This window comes from Schistocerca gregaria, chromosome 5, assembly GCF_023897955.1.
Source record: "Schistocerca gregaria isolate iqSchGreg1 chromosome 5, iqSchGreg1.2, whole genome shotgun sequence".
Taxonomy (NCBI): Eukaryota; Metazoa; Arthropoda; class Insecta; order Orthoptera; family Acrididae; genus Schistocerca; species Schistocerca gregaria.
This window is the reverse complement of record NC_064924.1, coordinates 243,885,636-243,912,144: the sequence shown is the minus strand read 5'-3', so window position 1 is coordinate 243,912,144 and position 26,509 is coordinate 243,885,636. Positions and strand designations below refer to the sequence as shown.

The following is a 26,509-nucleotide window of genomic DNA, read 5'->3' as shown; positions in this document are numbered from 1 at the left end:
AAGCCCGTAGAGAAGCTGTTTGACACATACGGCGATCGGACAACCCGACCGGGGCCGACGTTCTGGCAGATGGACGACCGATTGCGGGAACAGGAGACGATAGGTGGGATGCCCAGGCAAGCTATAAACGTGGGCAGCATAAGCGGCCAGCAAATGTTGGCGTCGTAACCGCAGGGGAGGGACACCTGCCTCCACTAGTATGCTGTCCACAGGGCTGGTCCGGAAGGCACCAGTGGCAAGTCGTATCCCGCTGTGGAGGATTGGGTCCAGCACCCGCAATGCAGATGGGGATGCTGAGCCATAAGCCAGACTCCCGTAGTCCAGACGGGACTGGATTAATGCCTGGTAAAGCCGTAGGAGAGTAGATCGGTTGGCGCCCCACCTGGTGTGACTCAGGCATCGCAGAGCATTTAGATGCCGCCAACACGCCTGTTTAAGCTGCCGAATATGAGACAGCCAAGTCAACCGGGCATCAAAAACCACCCCCAAAAACATATGTGACTCCACCACTGTAAGAAGCTCACCGTCGAGATAAAGCCGCGGCTCCGGGTGAACAGTGCGTTGCTGGCAGAAATGCATAACGCAGGTCTTGCTTGCCGAAAACGGAAAACCATGCGCAACAGCCCAATAGTGCGCATTGCGGATTGCGCCCTGTAGCTGACGTTCAGCAGCTGCAACACCATTAGAGCTGTAGTAAAGGCAGAAGTCGTCAGCATACAGGGAAGCGGAGACAGAATTTCCCACAGCCACAGTGAGCCCGTTAATGGCTATTAAAAACAGACAGACAGTTAGAACAGAGCCCTGCGACACACCATTCTCCTGGACTTGGGAGAAACTATATGAGGCCGCAACATAAACGCGGAAGGTATGATATGACAGAAAATTGCGGATATAGATCGGCAGGGTGCCCCGAAGACCCCATCCATGAAGCGTAGAAAGGATGTGATGATGCCATGTCGTATCATATGCCTTCCGCATGTCGAAAAAGACAGCAACCAGATGCTGACGGCACTCAAAGGCAGTATGGATGGCCGACTCCAAGCTCACCAGATTGTCGGCGGCAGAGCGGCCTTTACGGAACCCACCCTGAGACGGAGCCAGAAGGCCCCGAGACTCCAGTACCCAATTCAAGCGCCGGCTCACCATCCGTTCAAGCAACTTGGAAAGATCGTTGGTGAGGCTAATGGGACGGTAGCTGTCCACCTCTAAAGGGTTCTTCCCTGGTTTCAGAGTGGGGACAAGAACTTTCCCGCCATTGCGACGGAAACTCACCTCGACCCAAATGCGGTTGTAAAGGTCGAGGAGGCGTCGCTGGCAGTCCACTGAAAGGTGTTTCAGCACCTGAGAGTGGATGCTATCTGGCCCAGGAGCGGTATCAGGACAAGCGGCGAGGGCACTGTGAAATTCCCACTCACTGAATGGAACATTGTACAATTCAGGATGGTGGGTGCGAAAAGAAAGACTCCGACATTCTATCCGCTATTTAATAGAGTGGAAGCCCAAGGGGTAGTTGGCAGAAGCGGAATTCAGGGCAGAGTCCTCTGCCAAGCAGTTTGCAATGACGTCGGAGTCAGTACAAACTGCTCCATTCAGTGAGAGTGCAGGGACGCTGACAGGGGTCCGATAGCCATAGAGGCGTCGAATCTTGGCCCAGACCTGCGATGGAGTGACATGGAGACCAATGGTGGGGACACACACCGCTCCCAGCACTCCTGCTTGCGTTGGCGGATAATGCGGCAGGCTCGCGCACGCAGCCGTTTGAAGGCGATAAGGTGTTCAATTGACGGATGCCGCTTTTGACACTGGAGCGCCCGCCAGCGAGCTTTAATCGCTTCAGCGATCTCCGGCGACCACAAAGGCACAGGGGACCCAGAAGAACGGGGAATGGCATATTCGGCGGCAGTAATGATGCCGGTGGTGACCGATTGAATCACTGCATCAAGGTCATCGTTAGAGAGAGGCTCAATAGCGGCAGTGGAGGAGAACAAGTCCCTGTCAGCCTTATTCAGAACCCATCTGCTAGGGCGCCCAGAAGATTGACGCTGTGGCAGTGACAGAAAGATTGGAAAGTGGTAACTACCACACAGGTCGTCATGCACTCTCCATTGGACAGACGGTAAGAGGCTAGGGCTACAGATGGAAAGGTCAATGGCAGAGTATGTGCCATGTGCCACACTGAACTGTGTGAAGGCACCATCATTTAATATCGAGAGATCGAGCTGCGCCAATAAATGCTCAACGATGGCGCCTCGACCTGTTGCCACTGACCCACCCCACAGATGGTTATGGGCGTTAAAGTCGCCCAGTAACAAGAAAGGTGGCGGCAATTGGGCTATCAGAGCAGCCAGGACATGCTGTGCGACATCACCATCCGGTGGAAGGCAAAGACTGCAGACTGTAACAGCCTGTGGCGTCCACACCCGAACAGCGACAGCCTCTAAAGGTGTTTGGAGAGGGACAGACTCACTGTGAAGAGAGTTCAGGACATATATGCAGACGCCACCAGACACCCTTTCACAAACTGCCCGGTTCTTATAATAACCCTGATAGCCACGGAGGGCGGGGGTTCGCATTGCCGGAAACCAAGTTTCTTGCAAAGCAATGCAGAGGAAAGGGTGAAGGCTGATAAGCTGGCGGAGCTCAGCTAGATGGTGGAAGAAACCGCTGCAATTCCACTGGAGGATAGTGTTGTCCATGGCTGAGAAAGGCGTGACGGGACCGGGAAGGCAGATTACGCCGCTGGGTCACCTGCTGCCTCCAATGGAACACCTGTGCAAATGCTATCCATTGCGTCTGAGGGACCGACGAGAGCGAGGTCTTCAGCGGAGGCAAGAATCTCCACCTCATCCTCAGATGCAGAGCTTGTATGTAGTGGTGGAGTAGGAGGCATCGCAGGTGCCTTGGTCTAACGGGGCTTCAGTGTCATTTTGTCTCGCTGTTCCTTTGGTTGCCGTTGCTGATAGGGCTTATTGGAGTCAGTCTCCGGAACCGAAGATGATCGCAAAGCTCGACGACCAGTGGCCTGTGGCTTCTTCAGCCACTGGTTGGTGTCTGCTGTGCCGCTGGTAGGAACCTGGGAAGGGAGTGACCCAAGGGATCCCATCCGATCAAGAGAAGCCGAAGAAGACTTACGCTTCTCCTGCTTAGAAGTGGGGACTGGTGTCCCCGGTGGTTTAGTGGGTGCTGCTTTCTGTAAGATCCTGCAGTCTGGCGAGCAAGGTGAATGAGGCTCTCCACAGTTGACACAGATGGGAGGCGGAGCACATTGAGTATCAGGATGAGATGGGCGTCCGCAATCTCGACATGTGAGGCTGGAAGTACAGCGGGAAGACATATGGCCGAACTTCCAGCACTTAAAGCACCACATCGGGGGAGGATATATGGCTTGACGTCACAACGGTAGACCATCACCTTGAGCTTCTCCGGTAATGTATCACCCTCGAAGGCCAAGATGAAGGCACCGGTAGCAACCTGATTGGCCCTTGGACCCCGATGAACGCGCCAGACAAAATGAACACCTCTACGCTCTAAGTTGGCGTGCAGCTCGTCATCAGACTGCAGAAGTAGGTCCCTATGGAAAATAACACCCTGGACCATATTTAAACTCTTATGTGGTGTGATGGTAACGTTAACATCCCCCAACTTGTCACAAGCAAGCAACTAGCGTGACTGGGCGGAGGATGCTGTTTTTATCAAAACTGACCCAGAGCGCATTTTAGACAAGCCCTCCACCTCCCCAAACTTGTCCTCCAAATGCTCTACAAAGAACTGAGGCTTCATGGATACAAAGGATTCCCCATCAGCTCTGGTACAGACAAGATACCTGGGCGAATACATGTCACTATCATTCATTGCCTTTCGTTCCTCCTATGGTGTGGCCAGGGATGGGAACGATTTGGGGTGATAAACGTTAGCTTTAAAATGAGCCCTTGAACGCTTAGAGACTGCTGGTGGCTGGCCACCAGCAAGAGATGATTTACCACGCTTCATTGTGGGACATCCGCCCTGATACCACCTACTCTGATCAAGGGCCCTCCCCATGGGCGCCACCCAGCCACAGCAAGAGCCACCTGGCAGGATGGCCATTGCCAGGAGTCCTGATGCCCCAGGGAGATGGGCATCTACTCCTTGGCATACATGGGGAGTAAACGGCACAGGCATCAGTAGAGCGATCCCTGTGTTGTCAGGGGGCTACAACCAACAGGGTACATGACGGACTGGCTACCGTGCTGGATCTTAGGTGCAAAAATGTATAAGGTCGTCATCGCAGCGAAAAGCAACACTGCACAGTGCAGTGTGGTAATCACACCCAGGGACGTATCCTCGCCCAAGAGATGGAAAACAAACGGGACACCATTGCAACGATGAGAAAGCCGGCTAAAGGTGTCAATGCACGACAGATACAGTGCACCATGTAAGGCACCCTTCCCCAAGTGGCTCGCTCTTCGGAACAATTTAGAAAGATGGAGGTCAAACCCGAGAGGGGACCATCATATAAGGCCGAAAAGGTTGAGACTCCTTTTAGTCGCCTCTTATGACAGGCAGGAATACCGCGGGCCTATTCTTACCCCCGAACCCGCAGGGGGGATTTACCCCGTCAATTCCTACAATTTATATGCTTATTACATATTAACTACCACATATTCTTTAATGATTGAAGATCAATTAACTGTAATTGTTTCTATACCGACTGCCAGATCCAAGCATAATTTTGAAATGTATAAAATTCATACTTACCCTGCGAAATAGAGCTAAGTAGGTATTCACGCAATGTATCAACTAAAGGACTATTTATTAATCAGATATTTTGTATCTCTGAATGAACATGGTGTTCGTAAGTGTAAACATAGTCATAAGCTAATTTGCCCAGAGACGGCAGTATTCTTAGATACTACAGTGTACAGTTGTGAGAAAGATTTGTTTATGAACAATCCGCCTTGCGGTGACTGCCCTAGGATTTTAATGCATCTTCATCAGCCATTCCTTAAAAGATATTCTGAAGGTATAATATATTTGTTTAACTCAACTCTTGAAATGACATTTACCTGTAAAACGTTTGACACACGTGAACTACCTTTCACATTCAAATTAACTTGTAGTGGATTAATTCTGAATGTTACGCACTGTGATTTATCATGTGATCTGTCTGAAATGCCTCCTGTATTACCAACCACCTTTTATGCAAATGCAATATTCCCTTTAATAAGGATGTTACCTGTTTATTACAATGAATCATACTTACTGACCTATGCAAATCATTCTCTGTCCAGCTCACCTGAGGATGACAATTTAATTGCGGATATCCATGAAAGTGTAATAAATACTAATTATGAGTTAAATTTCTTAGAAGTAGCAACTAAAATTAAGTCTATTGAATCTTCCAATAATGCTAATCCATATTTGATTGTCAGTGTTGTGTTCGCCATTGGCGAGACAAACACGTGATGCCCAGGAGGTCATCTTGAGCAAACTTTGGTAGCTTGTTTTCATGAGGGAGGGTGATTGTAACGGCAGAATTGTACAGACGTAGCGGACAGCACCAGAGTCGCCACGCTGTGTGCTTATCAAGAGGAATGCTGACGGGAAATGCAATCTGAGTTGTGCGCCGTGAGGTGTACACAGCCACTGGCTACAAAGAGCAGTCTGAGATCGGCCACTTATGAACATGTATCGCTCTTGACACTATGATTACGGGTTACCAGACGCGCGTAATGCATTGTCGCACCGTCTTTGTTAATAAATGGTAAAACTAAGTTTTCCGTGCTCCACATTCTGCACTACCCAGAACTACCACCCACGCATCCCATACTAACAGCAAATGAACACAATAACATTTTACTTGGCCGTCCAAAAGACCCCATTAGAATTGTGATTTAGCTCTGTAATGTAAATTTACTTTATTGTTGTTTAATTAAATTGTGATTAAACTATGATTTTACTCATATCGATAGCCAACAAAAAGACAGTGATTCTTTACATGTTTACCATGTGTGCTGCACACCTGCACGTGTTATGAAGAACGGTGCACCCACTCGAGGGTTAAGAACTACAAGGATTAGTTCATTTTCGATACTATGAAACATACACCTTTGCTTCAAGCTCTTTGCTTTCCATATTTTTGGAAGAGGCAGTATGGATAACAGCAAGCAAAAATGTCCAGTAAACATGGGCTTGAAACTTTTTATCTTTGCTACTTCGAAATATTTCTTCTATTGAACAAGTGCTCATAGCTCTTAAGGTACATGTATTTTGGAACCCAAGTTTATTGAACTTTTTTTCCTTACTTTGTTATAAGAAACCAGCTCTGTAAAAGGTAATTTAGTTACACCCTGTACATATAATCATTGGGTAGCCCCTTTGTAAACGGTTAGAATTGGAATTCTCTGCAACACGTAGAACAAGCACCAAGGTGCATTAGTCTTGTTGCAAGGCCTGATAGGGTACAATATAAGGAGCATGAATAGTGTCAGATGTTGAGCAAGAACTGTAATGGATACAAAGATGCTATGTACTCATTTGAGTAATTGTTATCAGCACCTGATGGTTTGAAAGGGGCCTCAGCGCAAGTCTCCATTTTGCCAGTTGTTCAAATTGTGAAATATCTAGATTTTAGGTGGATTTGGATGTGATTGGGGAACACAGGAGCAGACATGCCCATCATCAAGATTCCCATCAACCATCTCTGACCACTACAAGGGAGGATTTCTGTATTTCACACCAAGCACATTTGCACTGCCTTCTGTCCACGAACTAGAAATAGATTCTCTGCAACATTTGTGGCACCCTGCATCATAGGTCAGAGCTTATCAGCAGCCAGACTAGAGAATTACTGTCCCATACATAGCCTGCCATTACCACAACACAAACAGTGTGGAGTGGTGTCATGACTGGGAGCGTGGACCACTACTGAATGGTGTCACACTGCACTCAGCAATGAATCACAGTTCTGCATTATCCCACATGACCGTTGTCAGTAAGTATGGTAGCAACCTGGAGAGAAGTTCCATTCTTCCAATGTTTTGGAGTGGTAAACTGCTCCTGGAGTTATGGTCTGGGGAGCCATCTGATATGACTTCAGGTTAGAGCTAGTAATGACTTAGGGAATGGCACAACATTACACCACAGATATCCTGCATTCTCATGTTACCTCTCATGCAAAAAGGAAAGAAAGAAAGAAAGAAAGAAAGAAAGTGTGCATTCTTCAACAGGACAACGCTTGTCCATACACAGCATGTCTCTCTCTCTCTGAATATTTTTTTTTTGGAGGGGGAGGGGGGGGTTTAGGGCACCATAAAACATCTAAGGTTATAAGCGCCCAGTATAGAACCATAGAATGCTGAGACCGCAAGGGTAAAAAAACTTTTCAAGGTCCAAATCTGAAACATCAATACATTACGGAAGAGTATCTAAAAGACATCGACATGACACCGGAGTCACCAGGTAGAAATCAAATCTCTTGCCATTTACTGCTTTTTTAAAAAAAACTTAAAACATGAGCCACATGTCATCCACTAAAATATCCGGCAAAGCAGGCAGCAGCATGACCCTGAGATGAAAGTGACTAAAATAGGGGCAGAGGATCAGGAAATGTCTGACTGTTAATGGCTGGCTACAGAAAGGGCAGCTGGGTGCAGGATTGCCACTCAAGAAGTGGCAGTGACTAAAGCAGCAGTGCCCTATTTGCAACAGAGGTAACATTACTTCCTCACAGTGAGACAGCCGGGAGGAAGTTGACCAGGTGGTTAGGAAAGGTTTAACTTCTCTGAGTTTGTTTCCATGAGGGGAGCACCAATGGTCATACCAAAGTGACGTGATACGCCGATAGAGAAAAGTAAAAATATCTTGTGGGGGAACAGAGTAAAAGGCAGGCCAGCCGAGATGGACTGCAGCCTTGGCTACAGCATCAGCAGCGTCATTCCCAGGCATACCAACATGGCCAGGAACCCACATGATCACTTTGGTTGCCCATCTGGGAACAATTGGAGGCAGTCTTGGATCCGTTGAACGATGGTGTGGACTGGATCTGGATCACCCAGACTGAAGGGCACTGAGGGAGTCAGAGCAGATCATACAGCGAGTAAGCTGGTGCCTCCAGAAATAGTGAACAGCCTGATAGATGGCAAAAAGCTGTGAGGTAAAAACTGTGCACACTAGTCGAGAAGCTGGTATTGAAACTTATCATCACCGACAACAAAAGCACAGCCAACACCGTGGGCCGACTTGGAACCATCAGTGTACAAAAATATCCTCACGGCAAGTTGTGAGCGAAGTTCGATAAATTTGCAGCAATAGGTCAGCTGGGGAGTTGAATCTTTCGAGAACAAGCTGAAGTCAAAATGAATACAAACCTGTGCCTGAAGCCAAGGTGGTGAAGGGCTCTCACCCATTCGGAAAGTGACAGGAAGTGTGGACTACAGCTGCTGAAGCAAGTGACGAAAGCGGATGACGAAAGCGGATGCTGGAAGGCTGCAGAGAAAGGTTGGGTCGCCTGGCATGGAAGAAAGCTGACAACCATACCTACTGCGTAGGATGTCGCACTGGTATCACAGTGGTAGTCCACCGGCTTCAGCGTACAGACGCTCAACTGGTCTACTACGGAAGGCATCAGTGGCGAGACGAATCCCCAAATGGTGTATTGTATTTAGACAGCATGAGATAGACGGATGTGCAGAGGAGTAGACAATGCATCCATAATCCAACTTGGAGTGGACAAGAGGTTTATAGAGGCAGAGGAGGACAATCCTGTCAGCTCCCCAAGAGGTACTACTCAATACACGAAGGACATTGAGGGACAGGGTGCAGCATGCAGCCAGGTAAGACACGGGGGAAGACCAACTGAGTTTCCTATCTAACATAAGCCCTAAGAACTACGTTGCATCCACAAACGGGAGAGCATTTAGGCCCAGTCGCAAGGACGGTGGAAGAAATGCCTTGTACCGCCAGAAGTTGACACAAATGGATTTGGTAGCAGAAAAGCAGAAACCATTTTTGACACTCCACAAATAGAGACAGTCCAGACAATGCTGAAGAAAGTGTTGCAGGAGGCATGTCCACTGGGAGCTGCAATAAATAGCGAAGTCATCAACGAAAAGAGAGCTGGAAATGCCAGCTGGAAGGCATTTCATAATTGGATTGTGGCTATGGCAAAGAGGATGACACTCAGTATGGAGCTCTGAGGCACCCCATTCTCCTGTGAAAAGGTGTGGGATAAGGAGGAAACCACACGGACCCGGAAAACTCGGTCTGTTAAAAATTCCCGGATGAAAGTGGGAAGATGACCGCGAAGGCCCCATGTGCGCATAGTACATATAATGCCTGTCCGTCAACAGTTATCATAGTCCACATTCTGCACTACCAGGAACTACCGCCTACAAATCCCATACTAACAGCAAATGGACGCAATAACATTTTACTCGGCCGTCCAAAAGACCCTGTTAGATCTGTGATAATGAGGAAATGTCTTTTTGCATTCATTTATAACAACACTTTTTATCTAAATAAAACTAAGCCAATATTATTTACAAATTGCCACTGTATTACGTATGTACTGTGTCTCAAATATATATTAAGGCTGTTAACTGGTACCTTTTTTCAGATTCCACATTGGAAGAAAATGGAGATACTACCATTTTACAAGTAGACTCATCCTTTTCTCCTTCTGGATTTGCCTCAGTAGACTTGAATTTCAGATTATCGTCCATCCAAACGCGAGGAGATGATATTGTGCTTTTTTGAAAAACAGCAGAATCACAGTAAGGATGGTAAAAATGGTACCCATTTTTATCATGTGCAAGACTGCGCACCCTGCAAGTAATGCTGAGTATGAAAACCTTGTCTCTGAGGGTTGCAAAATGAAAGAAAATTACTTTCAACCAACCTTCTCCTTATAACATGCCAAAAGGCTTTCTTTTTACGTTTCTGTCTCTCAGTTCCACCATTCAGTTCATCAATTACAGAAGGGTCACTATGTGAGAATACATTTCTTGATGTTGGTGAAACAGGATTTGGTGAAGGAGAATATGGAGAACTGGGCTGACTGCACGTGCCATATTGAAACATTTTGTTATAAGAAAGTTCAAAATTATCTTGAAACTTTTCTTCCTGAATGCTTTTCTCAATGTTTCTTGAAAATTCTTGCTTTTTTGGAACCTCAAACTTTTTAGGGAAATGACAATTGTGTGGACTGAGGTAATAACGCACATCATTTGACGAACGCTCCATTTCCACTGCCTTACCAGGCTGAGAAACAATTTGTTTCGTTTTGTCATCTGTTTTCTTGCAGGCTTGATATTCAGAAAGAAAGACGGAGTCACCAGGACTATAAGTTTCACAGCCACACATTTGCAGCGAAGTCATAGGTGACAAATAAACGGGGTCTGCTACTTTTGGCATATATGTAGACTGGGGAGACAACAATTCCTCTGTTGCAAAATTGAACCTGTTAGCTGTAGGAGAAGCAGCTGTCTTTGAAAGGATATCTGTGGCACCTGAAACTGTATCTAATTTTTTGACTCTATAATCCATTTTTGGCATTTCTAAAGGCATCAAGAAGTTGGGACGAAACTTTTTGCTATCATGTGCTACTTTCGTTTTCAAGAGTTCTACAAGATCATTATACTGCTTTGATTCAGCTATATCAATAGCTGACTGGCAGAACACATTTGTACTGTGAACGAGTGCACCATATGCCAGAATCAGTCTCACAACAGAATAGTGTCCACATGATGTTGCTAGCATCAGTGCAGTGGCTCCTGCAATAAAAAGAGAGCTGTGAATCACTTGGATTTTATAAGCATTATTTAAAAATGAATATTAACTTTTACATTAATTGTCCCTAATAACTGTCAGTATATTTGCACTTGTTCCGAGATTAAAATTTACAAATATCATTGTAAACAAGGAAATAATATTGCATGGTGCAGCTTATTTATGGTATAGGAATAGCTGAAATCAGAAAGTATCATTGAAACTAAGAATAAACTTAAGTGACAGCAACATAGTAACAAAGTAATAAAGACTCCAAACGAAGTAGTAACTCATGTATAATTACTATTACACTATACTGCCTCTAGTAACAGTTTACACATCTAAAACAAACAACAAAACAAATTCTTCTAAATGTTAATCCACTGAGGAATCTGTGCAAAAAAAGTGTGATTAGAAATGCTTTGTTTAATGTCTGAATAGGTACTTAGACTTTAGTTATATAATATTTTTCTCATAAATTTAGAACTAAATTGACATTTCAACAAAAATAAATTATTACTGGAGGAATATCCTGGCAAAGCCATATAATAAATTCTCAGATCCACAGTGAGGTAAATTCATCAGCTATTCATAACTATTTGTCCAAAAGTCTATAAATATATAAAATAAATCAATCTTAGTATTGGAGGGCAGTGTGGAGGGTAAAATCGTAGAGGGAGACCAAGAGATGAATACACTAATCAGATTCAGAAGGATGTAGGCTGCAGTAGGTACTGGGAGATGAAGAAGCTTGCACAGGATAGAGTAGCATGGAGAGCTGCATCAAACCAGTCTCAGGACTGAAGACCACCACAACAACAACAACAACAACAATAACAACCTTCAGAGATCACCTTCAAAGATTATCTACAGTATTTTGTAGGCAAAATAATTGCCAGGACAGTTTGAGATACTCTGATCTGTCAGGTGTTACTCTATATGAGCTTTTTCCAACCACTATAATGTTAACTAGTATGAGTCAATTTATTGCAATGGCTAAGGCTTCAAAATCAGAGGTCCATGAAAAGTTCTCTGGAATTCTGTTTCTTGAGTCACTAGTATCTGTAATGAATGTTTCATCCCAGTTTACAACTCTGAATCTATAACTGTTGTAATTTAAAGGACCCCAAAGTGGTTTTTTTTTTTTTTTTTTTTTTTTTTTTTACCTCTCAGGAACTGCTGTAACAGTTTTGATACAGTTTTCACTAATAGCTAAACTGATTCACAAAGAAGGTTTGTGTATATAAATTATTGCCACTACATCAGACAAATCATCTGGCCATAGCTATGTGAAGCTGGGGCGGATCACTAGTACAATACTAAAATGAGTATATGTGTAATTCTCTGCAAGTCATAAATTCAGCAGATAAAATTGGACTGGTGACAGAGAGCAGTACATTGCCAAAATGTCTGTCTATTACTTTGAGTTCATCTGCCAGAATTCTTAAGTGATTCAGATATTAAATTTTACACTCAGAAAACCAACAAAAGAAACCAAAATAAGGTCATGCACCTTCCACTGTGTGCCAGAAACAAAGCCATTAATGTGAAGTTAATTAGGTCCAAAAATTACAGTAGGATTCACCATATAAGACTGAATTTGGTAAGAAACAATAATACTTTTGGGAGATGATTCTGCAGAGGGAAAAAAAAACTGCATTATCATGGTGTAGTTCTTTTTGGTATCTATATGGTTTGTGTGTGTGTGTGTGTGTGTGGGGGGGGGGGGGGGGGGGGGAAGTTGGCATGCATGCACAAGTTTCATATCAAAAAAAGGAATGATAGCTAAAAAGCTAATTAAGTCCGTGTTGTGAATCGCCGATCTTTCAAAGTGCCGCTGCGCAGTTATGCGCGTCCTCTACATACGGCACTGTCTGCCAGCCATGCAGCAGCAGCACCACTAAAGCAGCCAGCCAGCGGCCGCTAGACTCGGACTCAGTTATGATTTGACCATTAAAGTGTACACATCTCTTACCCTGTTTACTTGTTCTGTGACTTACATCTTCTTTGAAATACATTTGTTCAACTTGAAGTTATAACAATTGGCAACGAGGATGGGATTTTTCTTTTCCATCGTTGAACCACATGTTTCCATGGCTACTTTAGAGCAACTATTGCAAGGTCTCATAGAACAGCAAATGCTTCTCACAAATTCGATTTGTGATTTTGTTGCGGCATCAAATGCGGGGTGTCTCTCGTCATTGTCTCTACCTCCTTTTCCTCCTTATGACGAGACGGCGGAAGACTTGTCTGATTACAAAAAAGTCTTCGACAGCACTTCTTGGCATTACACGTCGCGGACGAACAAACATGTAAGTCTCTGATCCTTTCATGGGTTTCACCTCAAATGCATCGGTTGTTGTTGCAATTGGCTCCTTCGAAAGATCCTGTGTCTTTGTCCTTTGCTGAAATGTGCTCACTTCTGTCTGTCTATTTTCAAAAGCAAACGCATGTGGAAGCCTCTCGTGTTGCCTTTTATCGTCAAAAACAACCAAATCAATCCTATCGCGCTTGGGCTACTGAACTTCACAGCCTCAGTAGAAAGTGTCAATTTGTTACTGAAGTTCACGAAGAATCCCACACCGATTCCATGCTACAGGATGCTATTATCAGATCGGCGCCTGACAAAGTAGTTAGGCAACGTGCCCTTTAGTTGGCAAATCCGACACTACATGAAGTCCTATCCATCGCTCAGTCTTTTGAAATTTCTCGCGCCGCTGGAGTGCAAATAGAGGCATGGGGCGATGTCAGGGAACTACAACCTCTGTGCGATGTTGACGAAGTGTGTGACGTGGCCCCGCCGACCGACGTGGCCGCAGTACGCTCCCAAGTGCAGCCTCAGCCTAACCGTAAACAAACCTCTAAGAAACTACAGCAAAACCCACAGCAACTTTGTTCATGTCCACGGTGTTTTACAAAACATTCACAACATTGGGCCGTGTGTCAAAAAAAAGGGTCATGTGTCATCCGTTTGCAAAATCTGACCGCATACATGATGTTCATGAACATGACGCTGATTCTGATTCTGTGTTGTCTGTCAATTGTACTTCTTCCCCTTTAGGGAAGTTATTCCTCACTGTCCAAATACTTGGTCGAGATGTTCGCATGCAGCTGGATACTGGTTCTACTGCCACTATCATCAGTTCTCAGACCTATATTCAGTTGGGTTCTCCAATCCTGTCACCTGTCACTAGGCAATTACGGACTTACAATAAACAGAAGATTTCTCTTTTGGGACAATTTGATGCTGAGGTTTCTTACAAATCTGTCATTCGCACTGTTTCCGTATTTGTGGTTGACCATAGTAACGCGGAGAATCTTTTTGGTTTCGATGCCTTTCGCGTTTTTGGGTTCTCCATAGATGACTCTGTCAATATCGTCTCTGATGCTATTCCCTATGCTCAATTGGATTCCTTGTCAACGACATTTTCGTCCCTTTTTTTTTTCTCTTGGGTTAGGCCGTGCAAACGACTTTGAAGCTCATGTCACGCTCAAACCCACTGCTCGGCCTAAGTTTTTTCGGGCTCGGGCCCATTCCTGTGGCCCTTCATGATCAAGTCAAATGGGAGCTGGAGTGTCTCACTGCTTCAGGAGTCTTGCTTCCTGTCACTGCCAGTGAGTGGTCCTCTCCTGTCATTGTTGTGGCTAAGCCAAATGGTGATATTCGTCTCTGCGGCGATTTAAAAGGCACTGTAAATGCCCAACGCCTTATCGACACTTAGCCTATGCCTCCACCTGAAGAACTGTTCACTAAACTTGCTGGAGGCCAGTATTTTTCTAAACTTGACCTGTCAGAAGCTTATTATCAACTTCCTCTCGACGCTGCTTCCCAGCAGTTTCTGGTCCTTAACACGCCTTTCGGCCTCTATCAATACCAACGATTGCCATTCGGGGTTGCCAGTGCCCCTGCTCTTTTTCAGCGATTCTTGGAACAATTATTGATCACTGTCCCTGGGTGTATAAATTACCAGGACGACATTGTTGTCACTGGCTCCACCACTGACGAAGAACTTCAAAATCTCTGCACACATTTTCACGTCTTACAGATTGCCGGTCTTAAGTGTAATCTTCAGAAATCTAAATTTTTTCAGGCATCTATCACGTACTAGGGGTTTTAAATCTCTCGGGATGGTATTCGTCTGCTTCAGCAGATTGTCACTGCGATCGATGCCCTTCCTCGCCCTACATCTGTTAAGGAACTGCAGGCCTTCTTGGGGAAAATAGCATACTCTCACAAGTTTTTACAGTCTGCTGCTTCGGTGGCTCAGCCATAGCATCGCCTGTTGCATAAAAACATGCCTTTTCACTGGTCCGCATCATGCGATGTAGCTTTACAGAAATTGAAGACTATGCTGAAACAGGCCCCATGTCTGGCTACTTATCGACCTGGCCAACATCTTGTTCTTGCCACGGACACCTCGTAATATGGGGTTGGTGCAGTCCTTGCGCACCGTTTTTCTGACAGTTCTGGACAACCCATTGCTTATGCCTCCAAAACGCTCACAGATGCCCAACAAAAGTATTCTCAAATTGAAAAAGAAGCTTTGGACATTATTTATGCTCTTCATAAGTATGGTGATTTTCTCTATGGATCCAAATTTCATCTTGTTACGGATCACAAACCACTTGTTTCCTAGTTTCATCCATTAAAGTCACTTCCAGACAAGGCTGCACACCGCCTCCAGCGTTGGGATCTTTACTTGTCTCGTTTGAGATTCATTTCCGGCCGACGGCTCAACATGCGAATGCTGATGCACTGTCTCGCCTTCCCATGGGTCCTGATCTGGCATTCGATAGGGACGAACTTTTGTGTTTTGGTTCCCCATCACCAGGGACCGGCTAGCAGCTGCTACGGGTTCTGACCCTACCCTCTCTCGTGTTTTACACTGTATTCAGAAGGGTTGGCCAGATCATCCATCTCCTAAGACTTATGATCCATTGCGGAACTACTACGCTTTGCGTTATCGCCTCACGGCCTGGGATGGTGTTATCCTCCTTTCCACCTGCATCTTTGCGTGCTTCGGTCTTGTGCCTCCTTCACCAAGGGCACTGGGGTGTCTCTCATACAAAATCTCTGGCACGCTGTCATGTGTACTGGCCCAGCATCGACTCTGAAATCGCACACATGGTCGCTGCCTGCGGCCCCCGTGTGTCACAGGACGGCGCCCCGAAGTCATCTTTGTCACCATGGCCTTCGGCTGAGAAGCCCTGGGAGCGTATTCATGCTGACTTGGCGGTACCTTTTTTAGGTTCTTATTGGCTTCTCGTTATTGACGACTACTCTGACTTTCCTTTCATTGTCCATTGCCCTACTACCGTGGCAACCACCAATGCTCTAGTTCGCATTTTCTCTTTGGAAGGCCTTCCGTCTACTCTTGTTACTGATAATGGTCTGCAATTTGCCTCTTCCGATTTTGTGGATTTTTGTGCCTATGATGGTATCATGCATGTCACAGCTCCTCCGCTCCATCCACAGTCAAACGGTGAGGCTGAACGACTGGTCTGCACATTTAAGGCTCAGAAGAGGAAACTCCTGACTTGTTCTGCTGCTGATGATGCGCTTCTCCAGTTTCTGGCTTCTTACCGTTTCATCCCCATGAGTGACCACAGCCCAGCCCGGCTGAGCTCTTACATGGCCGACAGCTTTGCACACTACTTCATCTTCTGCGGCCTTCCACCTCACAGCCGCAGGTGCCTTCACTTGGCCGGTTCACCGCCGACGACCTTGTATGGGTACGGGGATATGGCAGGCGGCCAAAATGGAGTCCTGGCCGCATCTTACGACACCGTGGCCAACACCTGTATGAAATCCAGATGGACACGGGTGTTGCAGTGCGTCATTCGGACCAGCTTCGGCCTCGTGTGCCGGCAACGCCTGTTCCGGATGTTGCTACACCACCTTCGGCTCTACCTGATGCTCGGGATACTGGAATATCTCATTACTCACAACACAGTCCTCTCACCGTCATATTGGTGCCAGCACAAGAACTGACGCCACCAGGAGACGTGTCCCTGCAGAAACCAGATGACCATCATCTGTCGGAGCAACTCTACTAGCCTCCTTTTCCTACGGACGCGGGCACATCGCCCTTGTCTCCTGTTATAACAACTGGTCTTGCTGCAACGGGCAGATTGGTGCACGGGGCCCCAGCAGATTCGACCCCCACGTCCCCTGTCATCTCGACCCGTTACCATCGGGGACACTTCCGTCCATACGGGAAGCCTCCTCCTCAAGACTTTATGGCCAGTCAAACAACACCTATGGACGTTATCAATCTACAGGCCGCCTCCATCAAGACATGTGCAAAAACTTCAAAGGGGGGTAAAGTGTTGTGACTTGCCGATCTTTCAAAGTGCCGCCTCGCAGTTACACTCATCCTCTACATGCGGTGCTGTCTGCCAGCCATGCAGCAGCAACACCACTACCTAAGCAGCCAGCCAGCCATCGCTAAATTCCATCATCAGACCCCTTAGTAAACACCATGAAGTCATTCATGTCACAAGACCTTGTTCTGAGGCACAATCACATGTACCATCCAAAATATTGGGTACATTGATGGTCAGTATGATGATTTAAGTGCACCTATTCACAAACACCATTCGTTTGCAGATGAATGACTATACTCATTTTTATATATTGTTCCACATTAGTATTTTGATTGTCGTAATGTACAGATCTGTACTGCATTTTAGTTTCAGTATCATACACTGCCAAATACTGCACTTATTAAACATGTGATTTGAGCACACTGTGACATTGTACAGAAGTTGGGTGCACATATTATACATATTATTGCTATGATTACCCTAGCTGTTTTCATTGGGCACTTCAAGTGAAAGTAACCTTTCATGTTTCCAAGCCTGGACTTCAACCTGAATGTCTAAAGGTGAAGTTGCAAAAACAAATAAGAATCCATCTTTCTTCTAGAAAATTTACTTTTATAAGTTCATTTTTCTCAGTTCCACATCCTGTTTTTTTATTTTATTTTTTTTTATTTTCGTTTTCACACTATGAATTCTTTTGAGTTGAGCTCTAATCTTAGTCCTATGGATTACTACTACTCAGGAAGTTGAATGTCAGCTGCTATTTCATTGTTCTTGAATCTTCCCTTCCCCTAGTACACGTACATTTTACCCCAAAATTTTCCTGCCCCTACATTTCTCATTATTGTGATAAAGGAATTTAAAAAAAAATACTAAAATTAAAATCAGTTGCCACTTTTAGTGTATGTCAGCCATGCTGCAGCTTATACATTTTTGCCATCTGGAAAATTAAAATACTACATACAATTGATTTCCACACATTATGTAATGGAAAACTATTTCTACTGCATGTCTGTCACAGCATACAAAAGTGCATAATGTGACATTTCTAAGTTAACTGTACTATTACTGCAGTAGTTACACGGCTATAACTGACAGCAAGCGAAAAGGTTTCTATGGGTCCACTTTTTTATATATTTGCCACTGATGGATGACTATGCATTGGTGCTGGAGACCATGCACAATGTGTGTTTAGTGGCTGCACCACAAGTGACGGTAGCTATCCTGTGTGATTACTGGTCTCTCTAATTGGTCTCGAATGTGGTAATATAACCAGACACAGAAGTTGCAGACATCACTTCTCTTCAGGCAGCAGATCACCACTAGCTATGCTAAGCCTATATTGACCATCAAGGCTATTGTACAGAGTATGAAATCGCTGTGTTCAGCTGGACTCTGACTAACTTGTCATCTTGCCCTGCTGCAATGCAACAGGACTTTGACTTTGTCACCAATGCTAGACTATAGGTGATAGACAATGAAATATTTTCTCTGGATATCTGCTTCTGTGGAATATGTGTTGTTGAAAATTGTGAACACGCTCATTTTAATATCAAGTGTTAGACTCTGAATTTCTGAAACTCCATATGTCAGTTCCTTGCACTTCATTTAGTTTCTTGTGGACTTTAAATTTTTCAAAGGTACAAGAAACCAGTGATTTATGTTGTATTAATGTTTGATGGCCAGTAAATACAGTAGGTGAAAAAATGTTTATTTACTGCTGTAGAGACAGAGTTTCTATTGTAGGGTTCGATGTACTCTAGATTTTTTAATTATATATCCTCACTGGACTCTATATAACTCCTAAGTTCACACTTTGCAAACCATAGTGAAGTGCACATGGTAAAGGGAACTTCCCATTGTGTAACATATTAGTGTTCCTGCCCATTACATTTGCATGTGGAGTGTGGAGAAGAAAACTACTTGAAAGCCTCTGTCTTTGCATTTGTTGTGGATTAGGTATGTGGAGTTCTACTACGTCCATAGATTCCTCACTTAATGTTGATTCTTGAAACTTTCTAAGTAGGCTTTTATGGTTTGTCTATCTTCGAGCCTACACCAGTTTCATTTTTCCAGCATTTCCATGACTCTCCCCAATGGTTAAAACAAAACTGTGACGATACATGCTGACCTTGTTTGTATAAGTACAATATCCCTTGTTGTTACTATTTAGTATGGGTCTCTCACTTTTAAGCAATATTATAGAATGGGTTGCATGAGAGTTTTGCAACCAATCTTCTTTGAAAACTGATTGCATTTTTCTAGTATCCCAGCTACAAGCCAATGTCTACTACCTGGTTTACTTATGATGGAGCCTAATCAAGCATTCCATTTCATGTCACCACAAACTGTTATATAAAGGTACTTATATGAGTTCATCGATTCAACTGTTACTGTAGTCATAGAATACTACGTTTTTGCATTTTGTGAAGTGCATGATTTTGAAATTCTGAACATTTAACCAAGCTGCCAATCTTTACATCACTTTAAAAATCTTATGAGTATCTGACTGGATAATTTTGCTGCCTTTGGCCACGATAGATAACTACATCATTTGCAAAAATCTGGTTTCACTCCTAATACTGTTTGCCTAGTCATTAACATACAACATCAACAGCAAGCATTTCAACACTTTCTTGGCCTACAGCTGAAGTTATGTGCACGACTCTCCATTCACAACATGTTGTGCTGTTCCCTAACAAGAAACCTCAATCTAGTCACAAATTTTGTTTGATACCCATTATGATCTGCCATGAACCATGGGCCTTACCAAGGCAGTGTGGCTGTGTGCCTAAATTCTCCAGATACTCACAATGTAGGTACAATCACAATAGAGGAGTATATGTGGAGAGGCCAGACAAATGTGGTTCCTGAAAAGAGGCAGAAATGTTTTCAGTAGTTGCAGGAGCAACAGTCTTGATGATTGATTGATCTGAGACTATTCAGGGGGATGTTGTCATCAGGAGAAACAAAAGCAGCATTCTATGGATTGGAGCAGGGAACATTAGATCGCTTAATAGCCCAGGCAGGACATAAAATTTAAAAAGGGGAATGGATAGGCTGAAGTTAGATATAGTGGAAATTAGTGAAGTTCAGTGGAAGGAGGAACAGGACTTCTGGTCAGTGAATATGGGGTTATAAATACAAAAACAAATGGAGGTAATGAAGAATTAGGTTTAATAATGAACAAGAAAATAGGAATGTGAGTAAGCTACTATGAACAGCATAGTGAACATACTGTAGCGAAGACAGACACAAAGCCAACACCTATCACACTAGTCCAAGTTTATGTGCCAACTAGCTCTGCAGACGAAGAGACTGAAGAAATGTATGACAATATAAAAGAAATTATTCAGACGGTTAAGGGAGATGAAAATTTATTTGTGATGGGGGACTGGAATTTGATAGTAGCAAAAGGAAGAGAAGGAGATATAGTATGGAGGAAAGGAATGCAAGAGGAAACCAACTGGTAGAATTTTGCACAGAGCACGATTTAATCATCACTAATGCTTGGTTTAAGAATCATGAAAGAATGTTGTGTATGTGGAAGAGATGTAGAGACACCAGAAGATTTCAGGCTGTTTATACAGAGTGTTACAAAAAGGTACAGCCAAACTTTCAGGAAACATTCCTCACACACAAATAAAGAAAAGATGTTATGTGGACATGTGTCTGGAAACACTTAAGTTCCATGTTAGAGTTCATTTTAGTTTCGTCATTCCAATGTGATCAAATTGTAAATTTTCACAGTCAACATGTGTGGGCTGACGAGAATCCGCACACAATTGTGCAATCACGTCATCAACACAGATTTTATGTCAATGTTTGGGCAGGCATTGTTGGTTATGTCTTGATTGGGCCCCATGTTCTTCCAGCTACGCTCAATGGAGCACATTATCATGATTTCATACGGGATACTCTACCTGTGCTGCTAGAACATGTGCCTTTACAAGTACAACACAACATGTGGTTAATGCACGATGGAGCTCCTGCACATTTCAGTCGAAGTGTTCGTACGCCTCTCAACAACAGATTCGGTGACAGATGGATTGGTAGAGGTGGACCAATTCCATGGCCTCCCTGCTCTCCTGACCTCAACTTTCTTGACTTTTATTTATGGGGGCATTTGAAAGCTCTTGTCTACACAAGCCCGGTACCAAATGTAGAGACTCTTCGTGATCGTATTGTGGACGGCTGTGATACAATACGCCATTCTCCAGGGCTGCATCGGCGCATCAGGGATTCCATGTGACGGAGGGTGGATGCATGTATCCTCACTAACGGAGGACATTTTGAACATTTCCTGTGACAAAGTGTTTGAAGTCACGCTGGTACGTTCTGTTGCTGTGTGTTTCCATTCCACGATTAATGTGATTTGAAGAGAAGTAATAAAATGAGCTCTAACATGGAAAGTAAGCGTTTCCGGACACATGTCCACATAACATATCTTATTTCTTTGTATGTGAGGAATGTTTCCTGAAAGTTTGGCTGTACCTTTTTGTAACACCCTGTATAATAGTAAAACAGATTTTGGAATCAGATTTTAAACTGTAACACATTTCCAGGGGCAGATGTGGACTCTGATCATAATTTATTAGTTATGGACTGTACATTAAAATGGAAGAAATTGCAAAAAGTTAGGAAATTAAGAGGTTGGAATGTGAATAAGTTGAAAGTACCAGAGGTCTTCGAGAATTTTAGAGGGCGTGTTACGCAACTGTTGACTAGGACAGTGGAAAGCAATATAGTAGAAGATAAATGGGTAGCTTTAAGAGGTGAAATAGTGAAGGCAGCAGATGATCAAATAGGTAAAAAGACAAGGCTAGTAGAAATCCTCAAATAACACAAGAGATGTTGAATACAGTTGATGACGGGAGAAAATATAAAAATGCAGTAAATGAAGCAGATGAAAGGGAATACAAATGTCTAAAAAATGAGATTGACAGAAGTGCAAAACAGCTAGACAGGATTTGCTAGAGGACAAATGTAAGAATTCAGAAGCGAATGAAGAAGCTGTATGAATACCAAGAGTGCAGATGGAGAACCAGTCCCAAGCAAAGAAGGGAAAGATGGATGGAGTATATAAGGGAGGAGGAGGGGGATGAACTTGAAGACAATAATATAAAAATGGAAGAGAACATAGATGAAGATGAAATGGGAGATTTGATACTGCAAGAAAAATTTGACGAGAGCTGAAACAACGCCCCAGGAGAAGATGACATTCCATAATAACTACTGATAGCCTTTGGAGAGCCAACCATAACAAAACTCTACCATCTGAGACAGGCGAAATACCATTGATATCAAGAAGAATGTAACAATTCCAGTTCCAAAGAAATAAGTTGCAGACAATGAGAAAACTACCAAACTATAAGTTTAATAAGTCATGGTGGCAAAGTACTGACACAAATTCTTTATAAGAGAAGGGAAAAACTGGTAGAAGCTGACCTGATGGAAGACCAGTTTCGACTGCAAATAAATGTAGGAACACATGAGTCAGAGTACTGACCCTGTGACTTACCTTAGAAGATAGATTAAGGTAAGGCAAACCTACATCTATATCATTTGTAGACTCATGGAGAGCTTTTGACAATGTTGGCTGGTATACTCTCTTTGAAATTCTGAAGGCAGCAGGGAAAGTACAGGGAGCGAAAGCTATTTACAACTTGTGCAGAAACCAGACGGGGCAGTTATAAAAGTCAAGGGGTATGAAAGGGAAGAAGTGGTTGAAAAGAGGGTGAGACAGGGTTGTAGCCTATCCCTGATGTTCAATCTGCATACTGAGCAAGCAGTAAAGGAAGCAAAAGAAAAATTTGGAGTAGGAATTAAAGTCCATGGAGAAGAAATAAAAGATTTCAGGTTTGCTGATTACATTGTTATTAGGTTGCAGACAGCAAGGGATTTGGAAGAGCAGTTGAACGGAACTGATAGTGTCTTGAAAGGACATCAGCAAACAAAAAACAAGAATAATGGAGTGTAGTTGAATTAAATCAGGCGATGGTGAGGAAATTAGATTAGGAAACGAGAACTTAAAGTAGTAGATGAGTTTTGCTATTAGGGCAGCAAAATAACTGAGAGGATATAAAATGTAAACTGATAATGGCAAGAAAAGCATCTCTGAAGAAGAGAAATTTGTTAATATCAAATAAGACTTAAGTGTTAGGAAGCCTTTTCTGAAAGTGAGTATTTGGAGTCTAGCCATGCACAGAAGTGAAACATGGATGATAAACAGTTTAGACAAGAAGAGAATATAAGCTTTTGAAATGCAGTACTACAGACAATTGCTGAAGTTTGGATGGACGGATCATGTAACTAATGGAGGAAGTATTGAATAGAATTGGGGAGAAAAGAAATTTGTGGCACAACTTGACTAAAAGAAGGGATCGGTTGATAGAAAACATTTTGAGGCACCAAGGAAACTTCAATTTAGTATTGAAGGGAAGTATGGAGGGTAAAAAATGTATGGGGAGATGAGGAGATTGAGACAGTAAGCAGGTCCAAATGGATACAGACTGCAATATTTATTCAGAGATGATGAGGGTTGCACAGGATAAGCATCAAACCATCCTTCGGACTGAAGGCCACTGCCACCACTGTAACTGCCACTGCAGCCGCAACAGCAGCAGCAGCAGCAGCAGCAGCAGCAACAACAACAACAACAACAACAACAACCCAATATGATCAAACTTTTGTTAATAAGAATTTATAAGGTAATTACTCAAATGCTTGTCAGAAATCCAGAAATATTACAGCTACCTGACTGTCTTGCTCCACAGGTTTCAGGAAAATATTATGTAAGAAAAGTGCGAGTTGGGTTCTGCATGACTGATGTTTACAGAATCCATGGAGGTTAACTTAGAGGTGGTCGTTCTGTTCAATATATCTCATTGTGTATATACTGAGAATATGTTCTAAGATTCTACAAAAATATGTGTGAACGATGTTGGACACTTCTGCTACCTTCTTGCAGATGAGTGTTACCTGTGCTTTCTTCTAACTAATGAATGCAGTTTCTGTTTGTGGGGTACAGAAGGATGGAAGATACAGCAATGTTACTATTTCTACAGGGCGCAAACAGTTCTTTTTCATTGTTGTTTAGATATGTTACCTACTCATTTTCTTCAGAAACAGCTATCACTATATTTCATGTTCCATGTGAGAAAGTAAATTAATGCAATGAAAATACGAAGAAACATAGACTTACCAGACACAGGATCTTTTGCATTGGGATCACATTTAGCATTCAGTATGAACTGGACAATATCTGTGTGGCCAAACAGTGCAGCAACCCGCAAACCCCAAGATAGATCCACCGTATTTTCAGCTGACATGTTCTTCATTTCTCCAAGTATCATTTTAAAAACTGATTTATTGCCACTTGCAGCAGATAACGTAAGTAAATTAGCTCCTGTTTTTTAAGAAAGAGGAATGAGAGAAATCGCAAGTGTGAACAAGAACAAACCAAACTATTAGACAATAAATTCATAGAAAAATTACACAGATCTTCCTGCAGAATGTTGCAAATAAGGACATAGTTACCTCTATTGAGTAACCGATGGTCTATAATGATCTCATAACTTTAGTTGTAGGAGATTAGTGCTTACTTGAAAACACACACACACACACACACACACACACACACACACACACACACACAGAGGGAGGGCGAGGGGGAGGAAGGGGGGATTGGGTTATGTTGGACAGGGAGAGGTGGACTTGACCAAAATAAACATAAAAGAATACACAAAGAGAAAAATAGGCAAATAATAAAATATATTAATAATGAGCAGAAATTACTCAGCAAGTTGGCTACAATCAATGGTATAGAAAAACCTCATGACTGAAAAGTGGAGCCTGGTATAAAAGAAAAAAATAGATCAGAGAGCACAAGCAAACAAAACTGAGAGAAGAAACTGGAGAAAAATTGAGATAAACAGAGAAGAATACTGAAAATGAGTAAAAACAATGAATCAAAGAAATCAAAACAGAACATAACTCTTGAATGCTTACACCTCTACTTAGAACTATAAGTCTGTGATTTACTGCCAGGATCCAAGATTTCTCCTTTCTCTCCGAGCGCCGCCCCTTAAAAAATAATGCACATAATATTGTTCCCCCATAGTTATAGACATTTAGTAAATGCATGGAACCCTGTTGAAACAATCCAGCACACTATCCATCATAATGAGACATATCGCTCTAAGCTGTACAGAGGTTCACTTTCTGACATGACTTGCAGATTTCAATTCAAACTTGACTCTTCAACTTTTAGGAAATACTCCAATGGCTAAGATACACGGGTATACCTTGGGCCCAACTGCAGCTTCCTCTCTTATCTTTTTCTTACTTTTTCTTCATACCCCACAAAACTAGCAGCTCTTGCATAATGAGTGTGACGGAACTGTTTAACAATGGACTAAGAAGTTGAGACAGAATGATAACTCTGATTTAAAGGCAATGTGGAAATAGTACAATGCTTAGACTGGAAAAGTAAGAAAGAATGAAACTAAGAGGCATTCCTGAATGGCAAAGCTGGCAGCGACTTATTCATGTAAGTCAAAGTTTTGTTTTATATTCGCTATTAGTCAGGGCACAGAGGGTGAGACTGATGGTAGCTGGGAGCTCCAAAGACGTTTTATGGGTCTCCGTAGGAACATGGCTTGGGATGGAGTCATTCCAGATGTGGATCAGATCCTTCCGGATCCCATGAAGAGCACAGGGTGTAGCCAGCTGCACGTGGTGGCTCATGTTGGTACCAATGATGTGTGTCACTTCAGGCTGGAAGAGATTCTCTCTGGTTCAAGTGGCTGTCATGAGAAGTAAAGGTTGCCAGTCTTGCTTGCAGCATAGTTGATGTGATTGACTGCAGACCTCTAGTACAGAGCCAAGTGGAGGGTCTGAAATAGAGGTTCAAGCGGTTCTGCGACTGTCTAGGTTGCAGATTTCTCTACTTGGGCAATAGGATTTGTTTTGTTTTGTTTCATGGTGCAAAAACAACTAGGATCATATGCACTCACATCAGAACTGTAGAACATGAAGGCAATGAGAAGTTAGAAATGACAACACGTTAATCCCCATCAACAGAAGAGAAGACAGCTAAAAACAGGGACATGGAGAAATGGAGGTTCTGAAATAAAAGTTAAATAGTATTCGCCATACTGCTGCGGTGGATTAAAAGTAAAATGTGGTTGACAGCCCATGCATTGTTCACTAAAACATCTGATAACTCAGATGGCAAACACAGATGAGAAAGTAAGTGGTTAAAAAAAAAAAGGGGGGGGCATTCCATCAGGAAATGGCAGACCATCAAAGGTTGAATGTAAAGAGCACAAAGTGGTGGGGGAGCATGACTTAAGAAATGGTGATGGGAAAAAAGTTAGTGTCTGATACACACCCTAGCTAAAATGATCTCTCAGCAAGAGGCCAAGGGGAGATCATC

The 26,509-nt window shown here is 43.4% G+C and overlaps 1 protein-coding gene across 10 annotated transcripts in view; it reads right to left on the bottom strand.

The window, feature by feature from the left end:
• LOC126272960 (uncharacterized) overlaps positions 1-26,509 on the bottom strand; it is a 139,745-nt gene that overhangs the window by 41,682 nt on the left and 71,554 nt on the right. For all 10 annotated transcript variants that reach the window (XM_049976284.1, XM_049976287.1, XM_049976289.1 and 7 more), the window contains 3 exons: positions 24,275-24,478; positions 9,878-10,751; positions 9,586-9,804 (listed from right to left, as the gene is read on the bottom strand). In XM_049976284.1, the coding sequence (XP_049832241.1) occupies positions 9,586-9,804; positions 9,878-10,751; positions 24,275-24,478 (1,297 nt within the window). The remainder of the gene's footprint in view (positions 1-9,585; positions 9,805-9,877; positions 10,752-24,274; positions 24,479-26,509) is intronic.